Genomic DNA, 23,919 nt, shown 5'->3' on the forward strand with positions numbered 1-23,919 from the left:
GTGGGATCGTAGGCTTGTACTCCAGAACCGGGCGGGCTTGGGGGAGCTATTGAACGGCTCGACCAAAATTCTCTCGCCGTTGTGCCGACATAAGTCCAGCTTCTAGCTCGTGACGAGGGGCATCTTGGATGTTCGTGAGACTAATGCAGGCCAGCTTGACAGCTCGGTGATACTCCAGCATTCGGGCCTTCGAGGCACATCAAAGCAACCCACCCCGAACACACCCCCTGCCCTACCGCTTCTTCGTGCCTCGCGAAGAAGTATATAATCATCATGGTTTACCTGCAACATGTCATGTCAGGAAGCCTGGCACACAACACCACAGAGCGTCTTACACAGCCCATCATGAAGCTTCTCACTTCCGCTCTTCTGCTTGGGTCACTCGCCACCCAAACGATCTTTGGCTATCCCGGCGGCCAATTTGTCAAGAGGGACGTCGACTCCTTCATTGTCACTGAGACTCCCATAGCCCTTGCGCAGCTGCTCTGCAACATTGGCCCTAACGGTTGCCATGCTCAGGGCGTCAGCTCTGGCATCGTTATTGCTTCTCCGGACAAGACCGACCCACCGTGTAAGTTCCCTAACTTCTGTTGGTGACACGCTTCAAGCGGGGAAACGAGCGGAGGAGCAAATTCACCGACTTGTTCTCCGAGGGGCAAACATGGCACCTCGATTCAGGGACTTTAGCTAACGTACCAAAGATTTCTACACGTGGACTAGAGGTAAATGCAATCTACCGGTGGTTCCACTGCAGAAACTGACAGGCCCGCAGATGCTGGTCTCGTCTTCAAGGCTGTGGTAGACATATTCACCAACAGCTACGATGCAAACCTTCAGACCAATATTCAGAACTACATCGCCTCTCAAGCTCGTCTCCAGGGAGTTTCGAACCCTTCCGGAGGCTTGGGTGATGGTGCCGGCCTTGGCGAGCCCAAGTTCGAAGTAAACTTGGCCCCCTTCACGGGTGCTTGGGGTATATTGGAAATTTGCCACTGGATTTGAGGAGCATACTAATATTGACTTAGGACGACCTCAGAGAGATGGTCCGGCGCTGCGAGCCATTGCCATTATCGGTTACGCGAAATGGCTCGTATCAAACGGCTACTCGTCTACTGCCTCATCCGTCTTGTGGCCGGTGATCCGCAATGATTTGGCATATGTTGCTCAGTACTGGTAAGAAGACTAGATTACAAGTGGCTATGAGCATCTCTAACTTGTCTCTAGGAACCAGACTGGTTTTGATCTGTGGGAGGAGGTCCAGGGAAGCTCTTTCTTCACCGTCGCCAGCCAACATCGCGGTGAGTTCACCTCAATACATGATGAACAGTCATCAAGACTAACTCGAGAATCCAGCTCTTGTTGAGGGCAGCGCGTTGGCCCGGTCTCTTGGACAGTCTTGCGCTGCTTGTGATGCCGTGGCTCCCCAAGTCCTGTGTTTCTTGGGCAGATTCTGGAACCCTTCGGGCAACTTCATGGTTGCAAACAGTGAGTTCATGAGCACAATCGTATTTACCTCTCAGTGAACCACGCAGTCTAACACCCTCAAGTCAACGGAAACGGAAGATCTGGCCGTGATGCCAACGTCATCCTCGCCTCCATTCACAACTTCGACCCGGCCGCAGCCTGCGACGCGGCGACTTTCCAGCCTTGCAGTGACAAAGCCCTTGCCAGCCACAAGGTCGTCGTAGATTCCTTCCGTTCCATTTACGCAATCAACAACGGTATCGCCCAATCCGCCGCCGTTGCAGTCGGCAGATACCCCGAAGACAGCTACTACAACGGGAACCCATGGTACCTCAACACCCTGGCCGCCGCCGAGCAGCTCTACGACGCCCTCTACGTCTGGAAGCAGCAAGGGTCCATCACCGTCACCCAGACGTCACTGGCCTTCTTCCGAGACCGTGATGGCTCCGTAGCACCCGGGACGTACGCCTCCGGGTCATCAACCTACAACTCGCTCATCAGCACCGTCAGCGCCTACGCGGACGGTTTCATGAACGTTGTCGCGACCTACGCCCAGTCCAATGGCTCGCTCGCCGAGCAGTTCTCTCGCAGCAACGGCCAGCCCCTTTCGGCAGACGATCTTACCTGGTCTTACGCAGCCTTCCTCACAGCCGCCCAGCGCCGCGCCAATGTCATCCCCAAGGGCTGGGTCGGCTCTGCCACCTCGGTCCCGGGTACGTGCCAGGCTACCTCCATCGCCGGCTCGTACTCCAGCGCCACGGCGACGTCGTTCCCTGCCAACCAGACTCCTGGTGGAGGAGGCGGATCACCCACGGGAACTACCACGGGGGCTACGCCAACCGCAACGGGATGCCCTATTGCCAGCTCCGTGCTCGTTACTTTCAACGCCCGGGTCGTGACGCAGTTTGGCCAGACGATCAAGTTGGTGGGTAGCACCGCCGCCCTCGGAAGCTGGAACCCGAGCAATGCCATCGCTTTGAGTGCTTCGGGATACACTTCGGCCAACCCCATCTGGACTGTGACCATTGAGTTGCCGGCTGGTACGACGTTCCAGTACAAGTACATCAATGTTGCCAGCGGTGGTGCCGTCACTTGGGAGAGTGACCCCAACCGCAGCTACACAGTCCCGTCAACCTGCTCGTCGACGGCTACGAAGTCTGACACCTGGCAAGGATAGTTATATTGGAATGCCTCGGTGGTTCACAGTCTTTGACAAGAGCTGCTTGGAGCTGTTTTAAAACACTCCAGGGAAAGGGGTGAAGTACATACGCTTATCTTCTTGCACATATTATTCTTGAATCTTTAGTTCAATGACTCATGAGATCCCGTTGGTCTTTTAAACCTTCTCAGAAGCACGCTTCTCCAACTCCGTGATGATAGTGTCAACAGTCCACTCCAGAGTAGTCTCCATATCAATATCCAGTCCCTTGCCAAGCTGTGCCTTGATGTTCTTCTCACTTAGTACCTCCGCATTCAACTTTCCTTCGACATCTCCATGCTCAAAAAGCCACGAGTGAGACTCGACATAATTAGGCCAGACAATCTTGTCCACATACCCGGGAGGGTCTTGCCAGAACCCCTCCAAGGTGACATACCCATCGCGGGCCTCGCGCCGCTGCGTCGCCTTGGCGCGGCTCACGAGAAGGAACAGCTTGATGTCTATAAGCTCCATGGTCGTCTCCATTTCCTTGCAGTAGAGGAGAAAGCCGTCAAAGAGACAGACATTGAGCTTGCCCTCGGTGAAGATGGCGTGTCCTGGCTTGCCGGACTGGAGCCAGGCTTCGACTTTTGCTTTCATGGCGGCGATCTTGTCAGTTGAGACTGGGCATTTTCCGACGGAGTTTTGGTCTTCTTTCGAGTCTACAAAGGGCTGGTGAGGGCATTGTGTGAGAAGCATGGATGGAATTGTACTATTCGAGTGCAACTTACCGGGAAAGTGCCATTCTCACGGATGTGGATGAGGGCCTTTTCCATATCAGGGATAGATATGGACTCAGGACAGTCCCAGTCCAAGAGACCATTCTTACTTGGTAGTCTATTGGGGATGTAAGCAAGATATAGCCAATACCATGATCCGCAGGGACTTACTCGGATTCGGCTTTGTAGAAATCGTCCTCATGGAGAATAAAGGTACTAGGGAAAATATCTCTCAGTAGACGGGCGAGTGTCGTCTTCCCGCTGGAAGAGCAGCCGCTCAAACCGACGATCACGGCATTCTTTCCCGCCATCTTGAAGCTTTATCGTGATGCACCTTGCGGAAAATATATCTGTGAGTCGTGAGCGAGTGTGTCTCTCAGGATAGCAACCTTGTTATGGGTTGCTTTCAGACTTGACGGGGAATACTGACGGAGCGTAAGGTAGACTAGACTCGTTTATGAGTCGTTGCCCGTCAGATAGACCGCCAGTTGCTAAACTGTGAAGAAGCGGGAGATAGTCGCAGCCAAGTCTTGATCTGAGATTCCAGCTTGCAGTAGCTTACTATTAGATTGTTAGATCCCCATGGAAGTCAATAAACCCCACCACTACCCCTCCCTGGTAGGAAGGTCAGATAGTGGGGGCACCCTCCGCTGAAGGGTCACCGGGAGCGGCGGTCCAGGGGGTTTCAGCCAAACCCAGACAGGCCAAGGCAGGCAAGGCAAGCCCCTGGCGTGCGTCATCCGGCCTGGCGAAGCGCTGTTCGAAAGACCTGGAGTTGGGAACTCGACGTCTCCAATTTCATCCATCCAATCCTATCCCACCAAAAAGTTGCAGTTCATCCCATCTCACCCGCCCAACTCCTCCATATCGCGGTGACGTTTCTCAGCAATTCTCTCCTTAGACCTTCTGAGCCGACACCAAAACACCTCTACAATCCCGAACAAGCCGCGCTAGAATGGCGGACACAGGCGGCCAGCAGACAGCCGTGGTGCTGTCGACCTCCATCGTCGCCCTCATGACGGGCTTCCTCCTCGGCGTCTACTCGATCCGCGGCTACCTCATCTCCCCCGAACTGCGCTCCGAAGCCCGCGCCAACTTCGACGACCCTGTCGAGAGCGAGGAGTCCGACATCGACGAGGACGACACCGTTCTCGACCACGCGCCCAACTGGGCCAATGGCCTAGATGCCGACCGCCGTGACGGTCTGCGCCAGCGCAAGGGCAATACTTCCGAGAAGCCCGCCTCTTCCAAGAAGCCCAACCCGGCTGGCACACCGCTGGTGGATAATAATGAGGAGTGCAAGCTCGTTCTCGTCGTCCGGACGGACCTGGGCATGACCAAGGGTATGTTCTTGCTCTTCTCTCACTAAACCCCTGATAATGCGATCCAAAGCTTACAAATCTCTCTCCTTTGTAGGCAAGATGGCGGCGCAAGCCTCGCACGCGACTCTGGCATGCTACAAGTCCCTTTCCAAGATCGCAGCGAAAGACCCCTCATCCCCCGCCGCCAAGATCCTTTCTCGCTGGGAGAATCTCGGCCAGGCCAAGATTGCCGTTCAGATCAAGAACCAGGACGAGATGCTCGAGCTCATGGGCAAGGCGCGCAGCCTTGGTGTCACTTCCGAGGTGATTGCCGACGCCGGCCGGACGCAGATCGAGGCCGGCAGTCTGACTGTTCTGGGCGTTGGCCCTGCGCCCAGAAGCTTGGTTGACCAGGTTACGGGACACTTGAAGCTGCTGTAAAGGCGATCAGAGAAATCCAAATGGTTCATCACAAAAGAAAAGTTGTTATGGGAATATAGACTCTGGGAACATGCACGAATGAAGCGTAATGGCGTACGGTACATAAAAGTAGGCGAAGGACTGATAGTACTTCACTTTACATGGGGACATGAGATATGTCCTGGAATGATGATCAAAAGTCACGCTGCTTACGCCAATGTTGATGATGTTGGTTCTTGTGACTTGACTCAAATGCCTACCTAATTTGTCTCTGCTGAGAAGCTTGATACAGGAGAAAAAAAAGTCGTACTGGGACTGATGAAGAGAAAACACCCAGAAGTAGACATAGTAGCAGGAAATCTCTTACAGAGAAGACAGAGAGGATAGAGAATATCTTCCAGATTCGGGTATTCATGGTCACTAAGGGAGCAAATGCCTAAAACGCCTTTTTACATGCAATCAACTCCTCCCGTTCCAACTTTTGTCAAAACTTTTTACAGCCACAATTTCCCACTTCCTCATCATCCGCATTATTCCTTGCGCGCGAACCTCGACAACACCGGGCCGAGATCAGCCTCCGCCTCTTGGTTCTTGCTCTCCCTCTCCTTCTTGCGCTTCTCCCAGATCTCATCAACCTTCATCCTCTTCTCGTCAATGATGTTCTTCTTCCTCTGCTTGCGCAGGTACTTCTTCAATGCGCCGTTCTTGCCCCTGGCGCGGTTCTTGATCTCCTCCTCGACGGACAGCGGCTTCGCGTCCAGGTCCTTCTCGGCCTTGCGCTGCGCAGCCGAGCGCAGGTCAATGTTGCCGATGAAGTTGGGGTCCAGGGCAATCATCTCGGGCTTGAGCTTGTTCAGCAGGCCCTTGACCTCGGCCTCCTGTCTCTGCTTCTTAGTCTCGAAGGGGTTGACCTCGAGGGCGTCAAAGTTGGCCTCGCCGGCGCCGGGGATGAGGTGCGAGGAGAAGCCCTCGTCGTGGCCCGTGCCGAGGACGTCCTCGAAGGGGCACCACCGCACGCGCTCGACGCGTCTGCCTTCGCCTCCGAGAGCCATGTACGGGCTCTGGATCTTCTCCTGGACGGGTATGTTCTTGTTGAACAGGTCCTTCCAGACGCTGGTCTGTGTGCCCCAACCGACGGCCGTCAGACCCGAGTCGGAGATGGCTACTGAGGATGCGGGTGTTCTTGTAAAGTACTGGTTCACTTCTCTGAACATCCTGATGTCCCAGACGGCCATCTTGCAGTCTTGACCGGTGGAGACCATGTATCGACCCTCGCGGTCGACGGCTAGTGATCTTACCGGCCCTCTGTGCGCCAGGAGCTTGACGAGAGGGTCGGTCTGGTTGGGTGACCAGAGAGTGACTGTGCCGTTCTGGTGTCCTACGTGGAATACGGCGTTCCAGGGGTTTTGGGTCATGGCTGTTGGGGGGCCGAGCTTGGTGGGGATCTCGGAGACGATGTCGCCTGTCGAAACATCCTGGTATTTGAGGAAACCTGTTGATGCCTATGACCATTGTCAGCGAAGCTCAGAAGAGCTTGCATTCGTGATTTCAAAACTTACCACTGTGCCCAGGAGGAAATGGTAGGGGAGGAACTCCATGTGTGTGACCTCCATGTGTTTCCTCAAGCAGTGGATCTCAACACCGTTGTGGTCGTAGATGTAGACATACTTCTTCTGCGCAACAGCGAAGAACTGGTTATTGTGCAGCCACCGCACATCTCGAATAGTTTCGTTGAGTTGAATCTCACATCCCAGCTTGCCCTCCCTCCAGTCAAACGTCGCAAGGTGACCTTTCCGTCCCGCAAGCAGCAATTCCCTGCCATTGCGGGTGTATTCGCCGACGTACGGTCCCAGCTCCTCCAGCTTCAGCTCGAACCGCTTCTGCGCCGTCGTGACGGAGACGCCCTCGGTGATCTCATCCTGGCGGACCTTGTACGTCCTCTCGAGCTCCGTCTCGGGCTCGAGGAAGCCGCTGCTGTTCTCGAGTAGGATCTCGGCGTCCTTGGCCTTGATGGTGGCGTCGCGGTACTTGTTCTCGAGCTTGGACAGGTTGGTGCGCAGCTTCTTGTCCTTGATCGATTTCATGTTGACGCTCTTGCCGCGGCCGTACGACTTGTTCGCCTCCTTGAGCCTCCGGATCTTCTCCCGCTCCTCGCGCGGGACGAGGTCGGTGCGGCGCTTCACCTGCACGGCGCCATTGGAGTGCGGGTTGTCCCTCCGCGATATCGTCTGCGTCTCGGGTGTGTCGATATCCATGGTGGGCAAACGGGTTACGAGGTTCGTTTTCGTGGCTGGCAGGTCTGGAGTGCTCGTGGAGTGCCGTCGCGAAGGGTCCCTGCAAGGAAAAAAAAGTTCACTGAGATGCTCAATAGCAGCGACTCGGCCCAAAATTTCTTCGGCTCTTCTGTTATCGGGATCCTGGTTCGAGCGTATCTTATCACCCCAGCCAGAGCCCCGCAGAAACTTTCGGCAAGCCAATGGACGTCTCCAGATAACGCACGCACGAATTCAAAAAAATAGTCGGTCAGAGTACCCCTCCATCCGCATCACAGGCGCAAATCCGTCCAAAAAGTCCAAAAATTGCGCCGTACTCGACCAAGTCTCGATTTCGACTGTGAAAAGTAGAAAAAGAAGCCTCTTTCCAACCTGGCTTCGCTACCCTTTCGTTTCAAGGCTGGGGGAGACGGGAAACCGCCCGCCGCGACCATGAGTCACTCTCACCGACCGACGACCAAAGTCGCCCACAAGCCCTTCAAGTCCAAGCATGCCTCCAAGGGTGCGCTGAGGGACGCCGCCAAAGGTTCGCCTCCAGATTCTCCCTCACCCAGAATCCGAGGGCACATTTTCTAGTGGAATTTTCAAACTAATATTTGATTTGAATAGGCAGACTCCCGGGTGACGAAAAGGGGCAGCGAAAGACACCCCACCAGCAAGTTCTGTCCAAATTCGACCGACGAAACCAGGCCAAGCAGCGCCAGATCGCCAAGCGAAAGGAGAGATTGGAGGAAGCCAGCTTGTTTGTCGGGCGGGATGGGGCACCGCGAATTGTTGCGGTCGTTCCCCTATGCCAGGATGGTGACGCCGCGGTCGCCATCAAGCAGTTGAACGAGAGCGTCGACATCGAGGCCGAAGTGGGGGAGACGCCGTTCAGAGTCTCCGTCGACAGATTCAAGCAGAAGGTCCAGTACATCCCTCTTAAGCGGGACCTGAATGCAGTTTTGGACGCCACCCGGGTCGCCGACTTTGTGGTGGTCATGCTCTCCGCCGACGTTGAGGTCGATGAGCTTGGAGAGCTGATGCTGAGGAGTCTGGAGAGCCAGGGTCTGTCAACCCTCTTCACCGTTGTCTATGGTGTGGACAAGATCGACCAAGCCAAGCATAAGCAGTCCACCCTCGGGTCCCTGAGGTCATACATCACCCACTTCCACCCTGAGCAGGAGAAGCTTTACCAGCTGGAGAACAGACAAGAGTGCGCCAACCTCATGAGGTCGCTCTGCAACACCACACCAAAGGGTGTCAGGTGGCGCGAGGACAGGAGTTGGATGTTGGCCGAGGACATCAAGTTCGCCAGCTCAGGACTTGACTCAACAGTCATCACTGGTGTCGTCAGGGGACGTGGCTTGAAGGCCAACCGCTTGGTTCAGCTGGGCGACTTTGGCACGTTCCAGATTGAGAAGATTACGAGTGCGCCGTTGCCCAAGAAGCTGAAGAGAGGCGAAATGGCCGTGGAGGAGACCGAGACCGAGGAGACTCTTGATACCCCTGATGAAGACCAGGATGATCTGGCAGAGCTGGCACCTGATGCGCCGATGGAAGACGACGAGATGGAAACGACTGAGCCGCCAGAGATCCAGAAGGGTGTGCTTCTCGACGACCACCACTACTTCAACGACGACTACTACGAGGCCGCGGAAGCCAAGACCAGAGTCCCCAAGGGAACGTCCAACTACCAAGCGGCATGGTACCTCGGCGACGACATGTCAGACTCAGGTTCCGACATGGAGGACTTTGAGATGCAGGACGGCGACTCTGAGGAGGATGAGGCCCGCCCCGAGGATGGTCTCGAGGGTGCCGCGCCCAGAGAGCCCACCGAGGGCGCACCTACAACATACGCACAGTCCGAGAAGTTCATCGAGCCGGATGAAGAGGAGGACGCGGCCGGTCTCGCCGCCTACCGCGCGCGCAAGACGGACGAGGTCGAGGACGACAAGGAATTCCCCGACGAGATCGAGCTGCACCCGGGCGTCCTCGCGCGCGAGCGTCTGCAACGGTACAGAGGTCTCAAGAGCCTCAGGACGAGCGAGTGGCTCGAGAGCGAAGACCGGGCCTACGAGCCCGAGGAGTGGCGCAAGCTCCTCCATATCCCAGACTACCAGGCGTCCCGGTCGCGGTCCACCCGCGAGGCCCTCGTCGGCGGCGTCGCCCCCGGCACCCGCGTCCACGTCTACCTCAAGGGCGTCCCGGCGTCCTTTGAGAAGTCGCACCAGCCCGGCCGGCCGGTGACGCTCTTCTCCCTCCTGCGCCACGAGCAGAAGAAGACGGCCGTCAACTATCTGTTCAACCTGAGCGCCGACCACGACAAGTCCATCAAGGCCAAGGAGGAGCTCATCGTGCAGTGCGGCCCCCGTCGCTTCACTATCAACCCCGTCTTCTCGCAGCCGGGCAACACGCCCAACAACGTGCACAAGTTTGCCAGATACCTTCACCCGGGCCAGTCCGCCGTCGCGACCTTCATGGGTCCCGTCACCTGGGGCGCCGTCCCCGTCCTCTTCTTCAAGCGCACCGAGACCACATCCGGGGACGCCGAGGGGGATTCTGCCCTCAACCTGACGCTCGTCGGCACCGGCACCGCCCTGCCGTCGTCTACGAACCGCGTCATCGCCAAGCGCGCCATCCTCACGGGTCACCCGTACCACATCCACAAGAAGATCGTCACCATCCGCTACATGTTCTTCAACCGCGAGGACGTCGAGTGGTTCAAGGCCCTGCCGCTGTGGACCAAGCGCGGCCGCACCGGCTTCATGAAGGAGCCCCTCGGTACCCACGGATACTTCAAGGCGACATTCGACGCTCGCATCAACCCTCAGGACTCTGTTGGTGTCAGTCTGTATAAGCGCGTGTTCCCGCGCAACGCAGTCCCCTTCGAGGGGCCTCTCCTCGAGGCGGGCGTCCCGGAGCTGGTTGAGGAGGGTGATGTGATGATGGAGTAAAAAAAAAGACATGGGCCATGGGAAAAAAACATAAAAGTCAGACATGATGAGATGGAAATGCCAAAAAAGGGGTGCGCCCCAGGAAAAGAATGCATAGATATTAGCAGTAACGTCGGCTATAGATACAGGTCTGATGCCATCCTCCGGAGTTTTTTTTGACAAGAGAGATTCGTTCAACTTTTTTTTTGCATCAACCCTCACTTCTTACATTCGTCCAACGTGCCACCCCACCTATGACCTACCATTGTCCACCTAGTACTCAAGCCTTGAGGCTGTCAAGGCCCTCCGTAGGCCGCGGTCCACCCGCAGCCCTACGGTTCTCCTCGGCACCACTCGCCTTCCACGCGCTGAGCATGAGGTTGACAATGTGATCAACGGCGACATTCTTCTTCACCTGCGCAAACACAGTCGGCCCGCCCTCGCGCATCTTGCGCGCATCCCTCTCCATGACGCCCAGATCGGCGCCCACAATCTCGGCCAGGTCCGTCTTGTTCACGACCAGCAAATCGCTCTGCGTGATGCCCGGGCCGCCCTTGCGCGGGATCTTGTCGCCGCCCGAGACGTCAATGACGTAGATGATATAATCGGCCAGTTCGCGCGAGTAGTTGGCGGCCAGGTTGTCGCCGCCGGACTCGATGAGGAGCAGGTCTGCGTCGAACTCGCGGTGGAGGTCCTCGAGGGCGGCGAGGTTGGCCGAGATGTCCTCGCGCACGGCCGCGTGCGGGCAACCGCCCGTCTCGATGGCGCGGATGCGCGGGGCGGGCAGGGCCTTGTGGCGGGTGAGGAATTCGGCGTCCTCGCGGGTGAAGATGTCGTTCGTGACGGCGGCGATGGAGTACTTTTCGCGGAGGGCAAGGCAGAGGGCGAGCATCAGGGCCGTCTTGCCGGAGCCGACTGGTCTGGGGGTTTGGGTATCTGTGTTAGCCTTTTTTGTTCGTATTCCGTTGCCATTGGGAATCAATCATGTCCAATTTGATACTGGGCACGCATGCCCAGGGCGCTTCTCGCAAGCCATTTGAAGCCACCCGAATAGGAGAGGATGAGTGTTTTTTGGACCGATCCAGACCTGGAATAGTAAATTAAACTCACCCTCCAATACCAATTGTGAAAGCACGATCGCTCCAGTTTCTGCCCTCGACAATGGGCATCTCACGGCCGAGGTAGCTTCCAGGACCGTCAAGAATCTCGTGGGAGTGGCCGTGCTCCTGGGCGTTGAAGCCGCCCTCGTGGGAGTGCGCGTGGCCATGAGGGCCGTCGTGTGAGTGCTCGTGAGACATGATTGTGTGAGAAAGGTATGAGTCGTGCTTAGATGAGAATTCTCCAAAACCGACTTCACGGTTGTACGAGGAAGGGAGGTTTGTGAAGCTGTGGCTTATATGGAGGAAGCTGTTGAAGAATGGCGGGGTTACGTCTGAGCACTGTCAAGGGATCGCGGGGTCCTGGACTTATCGCCAGCGATAAGATCTCAGCGCGTTGCGCCCGGGCGTAGGAGAGCTGATCCCCCCACGGCCGCCGCCGGCGCACTGAGTGCGGGGACACACCGCTCCGCCGGGTCCGCGAAAAGAGAGACTCCAGTAACGAGACGCAGCACTCGAATAGTACTGACAGATCGATCATCTCTGTCTCTGCAGCTGTTGGTTGTCGCCGTATCGAATGTCAAAAGTCCCACATGGGGTGAGCAGAGATTAAGTACCTCTACTTGTGAAGCATCTTGTATTCGTGCTGCCGCCCGTCGCACCTACTAGGGGCTGTAAATATGCTGAGGCGTGAACCATGCACCAATCCCTTCCAACGCCTAAGATATGCATCGCGAACCATAAATAAACCATCTTATGCTCTCCAGTTTAAGCTCCCTTCACTCAAGCTTTGGCCGGCGAACCGCCGCTCCCCTCATCCTTGGGCTTAGGCGGCTTCGGCACCCTCTCATACGCATTCGGGCTAGGCCGCCTCTTCTCGCTCCCCTCACGACCAGCCTTCCTCCCATGCCCGTGGTCGCCGCAGTCGTGGTCATGGTCTCCCCGCTTACCGCTCTTCTTTCCTTTACCCTTACCCTTGTGGTCTCCTGAGGGTACCCTCCTACGCCCGCCGTTGGTGTCCGCCTCCGAAGCGGAAGAGTCGTCAGAGGAGTCCGAGGAGGACTCGTCGCTGGATTCGTCTACGCCTTTGGGGCGGTGGTAGATGCAGCAGACTGTCGAAGGTGCGTTAGTAAGTCATGCATGTGACGGTAGGAGGGGGGGAGAGGGAACGTCAGCTCACCTTTTGAGCTCTTGCGTCCCAGGCCCTCGTTATCCACCACGTCTTCCGCCCATCGCACCGACTGCCTAGATGGAGCGTGGGCACCTCTCAGCCGTAGAATTGCCTGCGTGCCCGTCCTGCTCTGCGTTTCTGTCTGGGTCTGAGAGGGGCCTGGTGCCGAGCGCTGCGGCAAACGGTCTTGTAAGCCCGCCATTGTAGTGAGAAATTTGGTACAAGGAAGTTTTGTGAACGTCGAAGGGTGGGGAGGTTTGTGTGGTCGTGTGATGCCGATGCAGTCACTTCTCTTCGCGGGGGCGCTTCTCACACCGATGAACCCCCAATATTATAAAGCTTGCTGGGACTTCTCGAATAGTGAACTTGATGCAGTCGCAAATATATAGCTGTTGTACGTGTTGAGGCTTCTGTCGCGTGCAAATTCGTCACCCGGCGGGAAGATCGAGGATATTCAGGGGTTCGTGTATCCGTAGGGATTTGGCTTTTTGTAAGTTTGGAGGAAGGCAAACAGGGTGGGATGCTTTCTCAATCCTTATTTTTTCCTGGAGGGGCGGGAAAGAATGCGGGCGACGGTCACAGGCCAAACATAGAACCCCCCGATTATTCAGGTACAGCCTGGGCACGACCTGGGCGATTCAGTGCTACCAACCCCACGTCATTCCCTGAAGATCCACAGCCAAACGACAGCCAAGGCCCGGAGCCACGGCCGGGCCAGCCATCCCCAGGAACGCACCGGTGCCGCGAGAAGGTTCCGGATTCGGTGTTTCAAACGGTCCCGGGTGCCGGTCATTGTCAAGGGTTCATTCACTCCGTCATTCAGATTGCATCTAGGGTTGATGACACGCCGCGCATTGTTCACGCGTAAAGTGGTTTTGGGACTGGTCTATGCCATCAGTTATACATCAAAAAACCAGCGACGCCTCTGTCCCGTCCCGCCCTATTTCCCTTAAATTCGCCTACATAGAGTTTCGAAAATAAGTAGAAGTTAGAGAAAGACTAGAGACGAGGGAGACGCCTAGAGACGAGGGAGACGCTCAGAGATAGAGGGCAGGTATAGAGACGGGGGGCATGCTTAGAGATAATAGAAAAACTAAGAACGGATATGCTAATGGAAGTAGTAGACCTGTATAGTAGAGTTGTGTGGTAAACTTATATAGTGAATGGCCCGTTTTCATTATTGTTACATGGTGTTTACATATGGGTATCGCATGCAAATATTCTACAACTGATGTACATAGTATGTGTGTTTGTGGGGAGATGTTACAAAGCTATTCAAGCAGCCGCCGCAAGAGCTCTCTTGGCAGCCTTAGCCGCTTTCTTAGCACCCTTCATGCTCTTGCGAGGGCGGCTCTTGATCACCTTCTTGGGGGACTTATTCAGAAGCCAAGCGTTCATCGGCAGACGAGTGCCAACGAACCTGCCCTCAGGCGTCCAGACCTCAACGACGGGCCAATTGAGCTCATCAAGGCTCCGGGCGGGTTTCGCGGCCTTCTCCTCCTTCTTCTTTAGCTTCTCGGCCGTCTTCATCAGCCTATCGACCTGGAGGAGACCGGCCTGGTTGATCGATGCCGCTTCCATCTTGGCGAAACCATTCTCAGGCTCAGGCTCATCCTCATCCTCAGGTTCGGGCTCAGGTTCCTCGATAAAGGACGGCGCGCAGCCGGCAAACAGATCCTTGGTCCGAACCTGCGCCACGATCTCGACCCATCCGCACCCCTCGATGAGGATGTCGGTGGCCACCACGCGCCAGGGGAGGTCCTCGACCTTTCTGCGGCCGACGTCCTTGCGAGTGAGGGGGCCGGCGCGCTCCTTTGTTACGTCGTACTTGAGCTCAAAGGAGCCCGCGAGCTTGAGCTTCTCCGCGAGTCCGGGGGCGGCGATGTTGGGCACGCGGTCGGATTCCCTCGTCTGCTGCTGGAACTCGATGGCCTTCTCGGTGGAAGTGGCGTGTTCGGGGATAGGGGTGAAGTTGTAGGCGAGGAAGACGAGGTCCGGCGTGGTGGGTGTGATGCGAATCAGGCTCCCGAGCAGGAGAGACTGGCCGGGCTTGAGGGACTGCTGCTCGGGCTTGATTCGGTGGTGCATGATGAGATCTTTATGGTGCTCGGGTTTGACGTATCTCTCGAGATCCGATCGAGCCACTCCAGGTAGGTCAATTAACTCGCCCTTGCCGTTACCAAAGGGGATTCGGATAGGAGAAGCCGTCGTGCCTGGAAGAGAAGAGACCGTAGGCATCTCCGGATAGTCTATTTCGGGACGAGCAGGAGGCAGTAAAGCATCCACTTCGAAACGATCTGAATCGTTCTCAAAGCTTCCTCTCGTGGCATAGTGGGCGCCGTCGCTATCCTCCTCCTTTGCAAACAAGGAGATCTGCACAGGGTTCTTTGAAGGGAGAGATGCCGAGGTGCCCTTTGGAAATACCGAGTCAAACAGCTGACTCTTTCCAACATTGACCTTGCCGACCATCCAGCCCGCGCCGCCGCGCTGATAAATCTCCTCTTTGAGCGTCTTGGTCCACCAGCCTCGCTGGGCGCTGACACACTTGACGTTGCCCAGTCTGATAAGCTGTCCAAATTTGCCTAGCGACCGGCGCAGGACCTCTCTTAGGTACGGCATGAGCGAGTCCACCTGCTCCTTCTTCGGCGCCAGCAAGTCTGACCGTGTGATGATGAAGCTCATGTCGAACTTTCGGTCCTTGAAGTACCTCCCAGCCCTGTTCCTACGGTTCTTATGCTTCAAGTTGGCGTCGAGGACCTGGTGCAGCTTCGGAATGAACGACATTGGGAAGTCGGCAGCGTCAATTACGTGGTAGATGTGGTTGTTCTTGAAGGGGGACTCCTCGATCGTCTCACGCAGGGCGTCGACCGTCGGATGGTAGATTGGCTCTCCGGCGTGGTGGTGCACCAACTTGTGGCATCGATCGCAGAGCGGTACTCTCTTTGGTTTGGGGCCTGGTGCTGTTGCAATTTGTCAGTAACTACGGTAGACGCAGCACAACAGTAGAATACGCACTTGGAACGTCCGGACCCAGTTCCTCTCCAAAACGCAGCGTCTTCGGGTCCAGGCCAAGTTCAGCAAGCTGCTCCTCGCTCATGTTCTGCAGGACCTCATCAATGACCTTGTCTTCCTCCCGTGCCTCCACTTCCGCATCTTCCATGCTACCCTTGGGCGCGAGATACTCTTTCACGGCTTTCCTGCTCAGGTCGTAGTACCCAGCATGCCCGGCCTCCGTGGTTTGGCTCAATGCGCCGCAGCCACTACATGACAGCGGAAGGGCTTTCCGTGGGATCTTGGTCGGTTCGTCAGCAGGAGGCAACGGGGCCGCCGCTGCCGGCTCGGGTATCGTAGTCGCCTCGACGTGCATACAGCGTCGCTGTCTGTAGGGAATGTTGCGATGCGCACCACCAGCCGGCGCAAAGCAAGGTCGCGCAGACGCGGTGGTGAGCGATGGGCAGAGGTAGACCGGGACTTCACCCAAGGCGGCCCGGTCTCCAATGCTCATGGCACTCCTGAGCCATCTCGACGATAATGCGCGATGCATCGTTGCAAAGGCATCAAGAGAATGTAGTAAGTTAGGTTCCAGCTTCAGGACTTTTGGGGGTCCTTGTAGCTTTACGACTAAACAAGCACCTAGGAAATTCTAGAAATTTTGGGGGACGATCAACGCCCGACCTGCACCGATAAGAGTTCCAACACTCCTTATCGCCGGACAATCATTTGCCCCCGTCCCGAAAAGTCCAAGGGTCGCGGGCAATTTTCAGACTCCCGACCGCGCGACTGACATCGAGAAAGTGCTTGGTGTGAAGTGCAGTTTCGAGATACCCCCCAAGAGACTACCGCCCAAGATGACTCGTGTAGGAGCGAGATGGCACGCTCTGAGAGCTGTAGGTTCCTTTGAGCCATTGAAATGTTTATGACGAATTGAGAAAAGCTAACTTTTGGTGAACAGAAGGTACTTACATCCCGCTCGAGACCTACACCCCCGATGTAGCTCCCAGGAATAGCTTCAATTGACACCCGCCAGATCCTCAACATCCGCTTCGGCCTCGGTGCCGCAAAACTCCCTCCAAATGTCACGAGGATACATATGGAGTTCGCCAGGCGCGTAGATGGCGGCCACTTCGGACCCAAGTTCGTCTCCCTCCTCTACGAGAGCTTCACCACCTCTCTTCAAGGAACACCAAACTAACCATCTCTTTTCCAATCTTCCACAGAAAATTCTGGCGCGACATGCTCCCCCGCCTAAAATACTACAACCCCGCCGTCCCCATGATCGTAAACCGCAAAAACAACAACGAAGGCGCAGCAATCATGTCCGTCTACTTCTCCACCTCAGGCGAACCCCTCGAACCCTCCACCCTCCCGCAACCCCCCTCCTCGGCAATCGACAACTCCAAAGCGCCCGCACCCCTCGAAGGCCTCGAGCGCGTCGTCAAAATCGACATGAAGAACAAGCACTCGGAAGAAATCTACGAACACTTCCTCCAAGAGACCAAGGCCGAGGCCGTGCTTCCCGGTCCCGAGGACGAGGCGGATATGAAGGCCGCCGAGGAGCTGAGGATCAAGGGCGACAAGGACCGGAAGCGGGTGGCCAAGATCCTCGAGGAGGAGAGGAGGGAGAAGGCTATGCTTGCCAGGGCGCGTGCTGAGGCGAACTGATGATGCTAAAAGGGGGCGGAGGGGGGGAGCAGAAGACCAAAAGGTTATGTACGAGGGCGGGCGTGGAGAAGAAACCGAAAAAAGTGTACGAATATCCTGTACAAAATGTACCAAAAAGAATCTCTGCAGAACGGGAAATGCTCTGAGTCGTACTATGACCAGTCTACTGGCTTGTTGGGTTACTGGACCAAGTCCTGGTCAAGATTACAAACGCTAGTTCAAGAGACACAGAATGACGAATTGTGGTTGGAAACCGAATGAAATCCTTTCCATTGAGACTACCCATGGACTCGTGCCCATGTTCATCCAAAACATTGACGCCGCCCACCGCCCAAGAAAGACCAACAAGCTGTGGGTCATTGTGAATCTACCAACCATACCATCTAGATGCATGCTGCTACCCTTTGCAGGGCTGCGATTTGTCTTTCTGTTAACTCCGGTATCGATGCTCCCTGTAGCTCATTTGACACATGATGCGCTTATTTCAAACCAAAGCCTTCGCTCTCGTGCACGGCGGTCCATAACATATGCTCCAGTCTCTCCCTCGACCCATAACGACGCAGGGCCAGCATGTTGAAGCAGGTTCGAGCGATGGGATACCTGTTCTCGTCATCGCCTAGACATGTAATCTTGATTGGGAGAAGAGCAGCACCCATGGCCGGCACTCTGTCGGTACCGGTAATGAAGGAGAGAAGCTTTCTCTGCTCATCAGGAGTTGCATTTTTGAAGGCATCCCAGAACCATCCTATGACTGGCTCTACCCCATCAGGGTTCTTCGAACCCCAGTTGTCGTACTCAGCCACGCCCCTCAGGGCGTCCACGTCGAGTGCCGTATCTGAGCCACGAACAAGCAATTCAATCTCCTCGGGTCGAAACAGCGACAGCGCGTTGCCGCCACACACAGTGTAAAACCCACGTTTGAAGGGCTCAAACTGTCGGGCGACGGCCGTTTCAAGTAGGTACCTGACGTATAGTGTGACGTACTCTGCTCTGTTTGCATTCGTGACTGACTTCCTCTCTCCTCCCGAACACAGTGGGACCTGCATCACAGTTCCGTACTTCTCAATGTCCACAACAAAGTCCAGCTGGAAAGTCGTCTCAACGTCACCGTCAAACTCAAGAAGCTGTTTGAGGCCACTCGCTAAACGCGGGCGATACTCTGCTAGGTCTTCTAGCGTGTAGTTCATGGTTGGCCGAGTATGGGCAGATGAACCTGACGACGAGCTAGGGGCGGAAGCAAGAAGCTTTCGGAAGGCGAAAGGCGGCAGCGCCACGTCGAGAATGGTGGAGTTGTATATGGCCAGACCCATTACAACGCCAACCAGGAAGAATTGGTCAGAAGTCTCGAAGGCGTTAGGGTTGAAGTAGCAGAATTGAGAGTCCTCGTCGTAGATAAACATCCCTATAATGTGGTGTTAGAAACAGACTCAGACCTGACGGAGACCGATACGTACCATGCTCGGGGTTGAACACCTCACGCACGAGGAGAAGAAACCATTCTTTCTTCAAGCCACCTGCGTCGAGCCCCTCCTCGCCTTTGAAAACGATGCGTAACCCCTTCTTGATGTCTTCGCTCCCGCTTCCAATGACTTCGCTCACAGCCTTCAAACTGTCGTCAACCAGGCACTCCCTTCGAACATCAAGCACCAAGAACTGCGTAACGTTCCTCCTTGTCATGATGCTATCGAAGAAGGCATCCCGTGCCTTGGTCATCTGTTGTCTCCGTGCGTCATGCTCCAGGATCTGGGACTTGGCCCACATGCTCAGCAAGAATGGATACTGGCAGAATGAGAACTTTCCCCTCTTCGATTCCCATGCTTCGAACTCGGCTACCAAGTCGGTGTAGTCAATCATGGTGTTGTAAAAGTCACTCGTAGGGATGATTTGTCCATGTGCCTGTATACCCCCTCTGTGAGTACTGCTACTCATGTTTCCCATCTGATCCGGTCGCCGAATGTGCGTCATATTATTTGCCGCAAATACTAGAGAGATAACTCTGGCGGCGGCCCGGATTTGCCAGTCTTCATTATATACCATCTTTTTCTGTTGCTCCTTCTGTTGCTTTGAGGAACTACGCTGCGTTCCTAGCGCTGCGTGCAGCGAGGCTGCTGAATGACCGGCACTCATGTTCGGAATCAGCCCGGCTGTTATGTCCACTCTGACCTCGTGTTTCTTCTCATTCTGGCGAATGAGTCTGTAAGTTAGGAAACCAGCGGCAAGGTCCTTGATCTTGATGAATCTAGCCTCGGAATACCGCGCGAACCAAGTAGTTAAGTGGTTTTGGCATGATGTCGATGAATTCGAAATCAAGCCCAGGATTCGCTTGATAATGACGGAGTGTTGACCAGATACGGGACCGGTTTTCAAGGTTGATCTGTCTTCCCTAATAATCTCGTCGCGTTTCAGCGACGGACGTCTGCCATTGTTTCCTCGGCCATGGAAGGCATTCGACTCTCCGTAGAGCAGCGGGTTCTCCAAGATGATGAGAAGATATCTCAGGTCTTCTGGATCAGTCATCGGCCGCCCAGGACGCTTGAGTAGTGTTTCGATGGCTTTCAATAGGGTCCTGTGGGTGTGGTCTTGGCCGAAGAGTAATTGGGACTCGATGGCCCGGAGCTCTGTTGCTGATAGCGGGTCTGCCTCTGAATCTCGGGTCATCTCTTCATAAATGGACATCCAGGATTCCGCAGCATTGATCACCGATCTGTACCACTCCGTAACTTGATTCCATTCCACCTGCGGCGAGCGAGACGTGATGAAAGAAGGGGCATCCTCCATCCGCTGTGAAGCCGATCGCTTGTGGCGTGTCCCTCCCTGACTTTGGTTCCCAGTCCACCACGTCCCGTTCTCGGCGAAGTCACCGAGCAACAAAAGCTTAGGATCGAGATCACATACGGGAGATTCGGAATGTTGCTCTGCGAACTTGGGCTCGGGCCTGGGGATTGGCGGCCGCCGTGATGCCGACTCACTCCCTGAGCGAGTGGCTACGACAGGCCGACGAGAAAGGAACGAAGAGTTGACGCAGTGAAATGAACTGAAGCAGGTGGTAATGTAGTCTTCCAGCGGCCTGAATATCCTCTTTGGATCATCGGCATCAAGGAACCTGGGGCCCGCCGGCCGCGGAGCACTGGCGTCTGCCGTGAGCTGGCGCATGGTGGGCCTCTCGGGGTAAGAAGACGAAAATGACCGGGCTGTCGGGGGCAGGCGCAGCGGATGCACGTTGGGATTTTGGCGGAGCGTAGGCTGCTCGGGGAAGAGGTAGCCAGAGCCATTACCTTGGCTTCTCTCCCGCCTGTGCTGTGGGCCTCCTGTCGTTCTCGAAGTGCAAGGCCGTTCACTCTGTTCCCGAAACGGACTGGGGGTTGCGTGCCTCTCGGCGACGACCTCGCGATGCTCATCTTCTGAGCTCGAGGACCTCCTAATCGCCCTCGCTAGATGTGCATGGATGGATTGCCGGATCAGTCTCTTGGTCTGGTCGAGTGAGATGGGCCTGGTCTCGTATCGTTCCGCCGGGCGTGTGGTCTGTTTCTGAGGCGACGTCGACTCTTGGGACGGGCGCTGTAGCCATTTGGGGCCGCTATTGGATCTGGCCGGTAGCTGGTCCGGGTGGATGTCATTGATGGTGACACAGACTGTGCACTTGAAGACCTTCAGCTCGCGTGGCCAGCGCACGAGAGAGCCGCAGGTCATGCAATTGCCAGTCGCAAAGTCCCTGCTGCCACCACTGGTGCCTCCCCTCTTGTGTGTAGTGTTATTGTTGCCGGGCGGCTTCGTCATGACGGGCGCATCGTCTTCGGAATCGGTGTCATGGGAGGTGTCGGGGCGCTTCTTCTTGCTGGAGAATAGCGAAGGAAATGGGTGGCTCATGGAGCGGGAATGTGTCGGACGGCGCGGGCGTCTTGGGTGGAAATCGGATTCGGAAGAGCTCGAGTCGGCATGGAGGTGGGAGTTATCCAAAATCACATAGCTGTCGGGCAGTCGTCCCAGCTGGCCAGGTGGTGCAGTGTGCGAGGGGCTGTGTATTCGGGAGACAAGGTCGGCGGAAGTTTGACGGAGAGTAGGAGGGCGAGGAGGTGGAGCATGACGTTGCGACGACCAAGGAGCCATGTTTGCGAGCGATGCCGTCTAAACTCTGCGACAACAGCAAGGGCACCTGGCCAGCTTGGTCTGCAAGCAGCAAATCGGCATGGAGAAATGAGGATGTACGAGAAGGCAAGGTTAGGTTTTCCTCACGGTCTGTCCTTTCTCTCTTTCTCTCTTTCGAAATGGTTTCTGCCACGCGCCCAGGGAAGGTAGTTGAAGTAAAAGTGAGACGATGAAAGACGAGGGGGGTGGGAAAGTAAGGTGCGGCTGGAAGTGGGAGGGAGAGAGGGGAGAGCCTGCACTTTGAATTGAGTTGAAGGCGTGTCTCGTCCAACAAGTGTGGATGTAAGTCAAAGGGACGAGACAGGACACGGCATGACACTTGCTGCAGGAGAGGACAGGCTTCACGATGCAGGTAGTAATAATAAGGCGCGCAAAGAGGAAGTGTCCGACGCACCCATGCTGGGATCATGCTCTTGTGATAGGTTCTAGCTGTAGAATGCTTCAGTACGAACATAACAAGAGGCCATAGAGCTAGAGCAACGCCGACAAGGCGGAGGGCCCAGCAGCTGGGAACCTCGATACCACAGATTAAGTGTGGACTAAGTGAAAGTGACAACGGCTTCGTTGTTTTTGTTATGGTTATGGTGTCAATAGGTCAGCTACGGTACTTGGAGCTTGGTGTGCTTAGGTCCGGCTGGAGGTAGTGTAATTGACCGTCTTTAGTGTCCCAGCCGACAATTTGCGCCGAGCACACGCACATACACACATACATGAGAAGAGGTATCAGACGACGGTACGGACATGTAAAGGGCATTCGGAGGTGATGGTCTTTGAACTGAGCGCCGCGCTGTGCGTTCCTCCAGAAATCCATCCTGGCCGCAGGCCACAGTACTACGTAAGAGAGACTGAGAGATTGTGTGCTGGGACGCGACTTCGACTCGAGCTCGGTCGAGGGAGGGAATTGAGCCTGAACAATGTAACGGCAGCAGTGTCCCGAACCAAGACATTCCCTAATAATTATGCCAGGTTCCATGTTCTCTCATCTCAATCTTGTCAGGTCTCGTATTCGACAGTCGACGCTGGGAGCACATGGAGCCGAGAGCGAATCAGCAGGCTGCGTATGTCAGGGCAAACATATTAGTACACCAAAAGTGATTAAACTGCTGATCCCTGGTGAAGCGCCGGGTGGCTGACTGAGTGCCCTTTCAAGTTTCCCACGGATTCGTATCTCTCTCTCTCTCTAACATTGATCCCGAATAGTAACCTTCTAGAGAAGAAACGAGTTTACAGTTGTACTCTGATACACGGTTCACTGCTCTTTACTTGACTTGCAGGTAGGTTTGTACTCGTGTCAAAAGATGAAGGTGGCCAGCTTCCATGTCTAATTATTGTACTACATATCAGTATGAACCTAAGGCAAGGTACCTTGATGCATGAACTGCTAAAGAGCCTGCGGTGATTAAGGTCCCAGAAACGTCAAACATGATCAGCCACGCTGTCAATCTAACATAAGGTAACAGAATCATCAGCCTGGACAGCTGTGGGGTGACATGAAATGTTGCAATTTCCTAACGACAACCCCTGCTTCAAATGTTTTTTATTGAGGTATGGATAACAGAGGCGTATTTTAAGGGTCCTGGGCTGAGTGCCTGAAGCAGGGGGCCCTTTTTGCCGGGTCAGCACTCAGCTCCAGACTCCAGTGTAACCCAAGTCGCCAAACCAAACAAAACCAAGCCGACCGCGGCTGTGAGAATCCCTGCAGGGGAACACTCCAGTCTCCAGCGTGCATGCCCTCCCGCTCTTGCCCTGCCTTAGCACACCACTCAAGCTGCAGCTAGCGGTCCAAGGTCGCACTTCCCCGAGACCGGCCCTCGGCGGGGGGAACTTCGGGAGACGGATGGTTTGTTCCTTCCTGTGTTCCACTCCGTACCTACCTAGGTAGGTAAGCACGTAAGGTAGGTACCTGAGGTAGGTAGGTCCCAATCCACCCAGGTCGTTTCCTTCCGAGTCCCGTCGGTGCCATCCAGCGCCAAGCCCGGCGACCTTAACTTCGAATGTGGGGGAAGGAAGTAATCGCGGATCCCCGTTTCGTCAATGACAAGCACCTGCCATTGGATCTTTGCTCCAGGCCTTTGCTGTTGCACACTTGCATCTTCATCAACCTTACACTACCCTCGACCTTCACCACGCAGCTTCAGCAGATGACAACTGGCACAACACACCGCCTCGGCCGTTTCAGCATCTCGTTGCATCCATGACACGCCCTCAAACCCGACTCTTCAACCTCGCTGTCCACGCCCGGACAACCGGGATCCCCAAGCTCCACTCGGAGGAAGCTTCAAGCTCCGGACCTGACCGCCGCCGTGACGTCAATTCTTGCCTTGTCCGTTCTCGCGGGCTACCTTACACACAATGTCTGCGCATTCGGAACCACAAGCGATCAAGCGCAGCGCAGCATTGGCTGGTGCCCGTAGCCTTGGTCGTTGTCCTCTTCAAAAGCTGTTTCTTGAACCTGACCAGGTTGTTCTCCTGACCAATGGTATGGACCACTTGCCTACGGACGGACCGGTGAAGGGAACCTGAATGAGAAGACAGCAAGAGCCAGGATAGCAT

General features: G+C 55.6%; 10 protein-coding genes across 10 annotated transcripts; 5 read left to right on the plus strand and 5 right to left on the minus strand.

The window, feature by feature from the left end:
* Nucleotides 1–273: 273 nt before the first annotated feature.
* CLUP02_01169 (glycosyl hydrolase family 15) lies at nucleotides 274–2,641 on the plus strand (the record flags this gene model as incomplete). The annotated part of the gene is made up of 6 exons (XM_049280211.1): nucleotides 274–571; nucleotides 773–942; nucleotides 1,037–1,173; nucleotides 1,225–1,298; nucleotides 1,354–1,485; nucleotides 1,548–2,641. The coding sequence occupies 6 exons, from the start codon at nucleotides 274–276 to the stop codon at nucleotides 2,639–2,641; spliced, it is 1,905 nt and encodes a 634-aa protein (XP_049136168.1).
* A 159-nt stretch (nucleotides 2,642–2,800) lies between these two features.
* Nucleotides 2,801–3,692, minus strand: CLUP02_01170 (nicotinamide riboside kinase 1; the record flags this gene model as incomplete). Its single annotated transcript, XM_049280212.1, has 3 exons — nucleotides 2,801–3,334; nucleotides 3,394–3,499; nucleotides 3,553–3,692. The coding sequence occupies 3 exons, from the start codon at nucleotides 3,690–3,692 to the stop codon at nucleotides 2,801–2,803; spliced, it is 780 nt and encodes a 259-aa protein (XP_049136169.1).
* Nucleotides 3,693–4,336: 644 nt separating this feature from the next.
* Nucleotides 4,337–5,123, plus strand: CLUP02_01171 (peptidyl-tRNA hydrolase PTH2; the record flags this gene model as incomplete). The annotated part of the gene is made up of 2 exons (XM_049280213.1): nucleotides 4,337–4,724; nucleotides 4,798–5,123. The coding sequence occupies 2 exons, from the start codon at nucleotides 4,337–4,339 to the stop codon at nucleotides 5,121–5,123; spliced, it is 714 nt and encodes a 237-aa protein (XP_049136170.1).
* A 509-nt stretch (nucleotides 5,124–5,632) lies between these two features.
* Nucleotides 5,633–7,357, minus strand: CLUP02_01172 (BING4CT domain-containing protein; the record flags this gene model as incomplete). The annotated part of the gene is made up of 2 exons (XM_049280214.1): nucleotides 5,633–6,604; nucleotides 6,662–7,357. 2 exons carry the CDS (start codon nucleotides 7,355–7,357, stop codon nucleotides 5,633–5,635), a joined length of 1,668 nt encoding a protein of 555 aa, XP_049136171.1.
* A 450-nt stretch (nucleotides 7,358–7,807) lies between these two features.
* On the plus strand, nucleotides 7,808–10,311 carry CLUP02_01173 (AARP2CN domain-containing protein; the record flags this gene model as incomplete). The annotated part of the gene is made up of 2 exons (XM_049280215.1): nucleotides 7,808–7,901; nucleotides 7,985–10,311. The coding sequence occupies 2 exons, from the start codon at nucleotides 7,808–7,810 to the stop codon at nucleotides 10,309–10,311; spliced, it is 2,421 nt and encodes an 806-aa protein (XP_049136172.1).
* A 259-nt stretch (nucleotides 10,312–10,570) lies between these two features.
* On the minus strand, nucleotides 10,571–12,760 carry CLUP02_01174 (urease accessory protein UreG; the record flags this gene model as incomplete). The annotated part of the gene is made up of 6 exons (XM_049280216.1): nucleotides 10,571–11,210; nucleotides 11,401–11,722; nucleotides 11,757–11,936; nucleotides 12,011–12,070; nucleotides 12,191–12,499; nucleotides 12,568–12,760. 6 exons carry the CDS (start codon nucleotides 12,758–12,760, stop codon nucleotides 10,571–10,573), a joined length of 1,704 nt encoding a protein of 567 aa, XP_049136173.1.
* Nucleotides 12,761–12,830: 70 nt separating this feature from the next.
* On the plus strand, nucleotides 12,831–13,426 carry CLUP02_01175 (uncharacterized protein; the record flags this gene model as incomplete). The annotated part of the gene is made up of 2 exons (XM_049280217.1): nucleotides 12,831–12,918; nucleotides 13,152–13,426. The coding sequence occupies 2 exons, from the start codon at nucleotides 12,831–12,833 to the stop codon at nucleotides 13,424–13,426; spliced, it is 363 nt and encodes a 120-aa protein (XP_049136174.1).
* A 407-nt stretch (nucleotides 13,427–13,833) lies between these two features.
* On the minus strand, nucleotides 13,834–16,102 carry CLUP02_01176 (uncharacterized protein; the record flags this gene model as incomplete). Its single annotated transcript, XM_049280218.1, has 2 exons — nucleotides 13,834–15,518; nucleotides 15,574–16,102. 2 exons carry the CDS (start codon nucleotides 16,100–16,102, stop codon nucleotides 13,834–13,836), a joined length of 2,214 nt encoding a protein of 737 aa, XP_049136175.1.
* Nucleotides 16,103–16,406: 304 nt separating this feature from the next.
* CLUP02_01177 (uncharacterized protein) lies at nucleotides 16,407–17,220 on the plus strand (the record flags this gene model as incomplete). The annotated part of the gene is made up of 3 exons (XM_049280219.1): nucleotides 16,407–16,445; nucleotides 16,553–16,692; nucleotides 16,776–17,220. 3 exons carry the CDS (start codon nucleotides 16,407–16,409, stop codon nucleotides 17,218–17,220), a joined length of 624 nt encoding a protein of 207 aa, XP_049136176.1.
* A 479-nt stretch (nucleotides 17,221–17,699) lies between these two features.
* CLUP02_01178 (HECT-domain-containing protein) lies at nucleotides 17,700–21,327 on the minus strand (the record flags this gene model as incomplete). Its single annotated transcript, XM_049280220.1, has 2 exons — nucleotides 17,700–18,622; nucleotides 18,675–21,327. The coding sequence occupies 2 exons, from the start codon at nucleotides 21,325–21,327 to the stop codon at nucleotides 17,700–17,702; spliced, it is 3,576 nt and encodes a 1,191-aa protein (XP_049136177.1).
* Nucleotides 21,328–23,919: the final 2,592 nt, after the last annotated feature.

This window comes from Colletotrichum lupini, chromosome 1, assembly GCF_023278565.1.
Source record: "Colletotrichum lupini chromosome 1, complete sequence".
In the NCBI taxonomy this organism is placed as follows: Eukaryota; Fungi; Ascomycota; class Sordariomycetes; order Glomerellales; family Glomerellaceae; genus Colletotrichum; species Colletotrichum lupini.